Source organism: Pygoscelis adeliae, unplaced genomic scaffold, assembly GCF_000699105.1.
Source record: "Pygoscelis adeliae isolate BGI_AS28 unplaced genomic scaffold, ASM69910v1 Scaffold387, whole genome shotgun sequence".
In the NCBI taxonomy this organism is placed as follows: Eukaryota; Metazoa; Chordata; class Aves; order Sphenisciformes; family Spheniscidae; genus Pygoscelis; species Pygoscelis adeliae.
The window spans coordinates 1,249,846-1,250,378 of record NW_008825115.1 but is presented as its reverse complement, the minus strand read 5'-3'; the positions used below and the strand labels follow the sequence as shown (position 1 = coordinate 1,250,378).

The window sequence follows — 533 nt, the reverse complement described above, 5'->3', positions numbered from 1 at the left end:
TAGCAGTCTGGTTGAAGGGGCTGGTCCATCCTGGCCCTGCCGCCGGCAGGGCTGCGGGCAGCGCCGGGGGGTCACTTGTGCTTGGCACGAGGGAACTCCTTCCTGCCCTTGTCGCGGCCCCCGAAGTAGCGGACCCTGTGGATGGCCTGCAGCTGCCGCTCGATGGTGGCCCTGATGTCCACCTCGTCGGGGATGTGGACGTAGCGGACGTTCCTGCCGGTCACAAAGAGCTCGTCCAGGCGGGACACCGCGCCCTGCCTGTCCGTGAAGGTCACCTCGGCCAGCCGCATGTTCATGAAAGCGTCCACGTTGGTGACGCGCCCCGTGGCCGTGCTCTCGTCGCGGAGGTCCACGGTGGTGACGTGGCCGTGCAGGCCCTGCAGCAGGATGACCAGGCTGTTCTCGGCGATGGTGCGCTCCTTGACGGAGTGGCTGACCTCCATCGCGCGGCTGCGGTGGGGAAGAGGGAGACGCCGTGCTGCGCCCCGGCTGGGCGCCCGCCTCCGCCCCCACGGGGAAGCCCACCCGCCTCA

At 69.8% G+C, this 533-nt stretch overlaps 1 protein-coding gene across 1 annotated transcript; it reads right to left on the bottom strand.

Moving 5' to 3' along the window:
- Positions 1-6: 6 nt before the first annotated feature.
- Positions 7-494, bottom strand: LSM10 (LSM10, U7 small nuclear RNA associated). Its single transcript, XM_009328212.1, has one exon. The coding sequence runs from the start codon at positions 441-443 to the stop codon at positions 72-74; it is 372 nt and encodes a 123-aa protein (XP_009326487.1). The 5' UTR covers positions 444-494; the 3' UTR covers positions 7-71.
- Positions 495-533: the final 39 nt, after the last annotated feature.

What these genes read in the sequence shown, in the direction of transcription:
- LSM10 (XM_009328212.1), bottom strand. Translation starts at nt 443, where the DNA reads ATGGAGGTCAGCCACTCCGTCAAGGAGCGCACCATCGCCGAGAACAGC.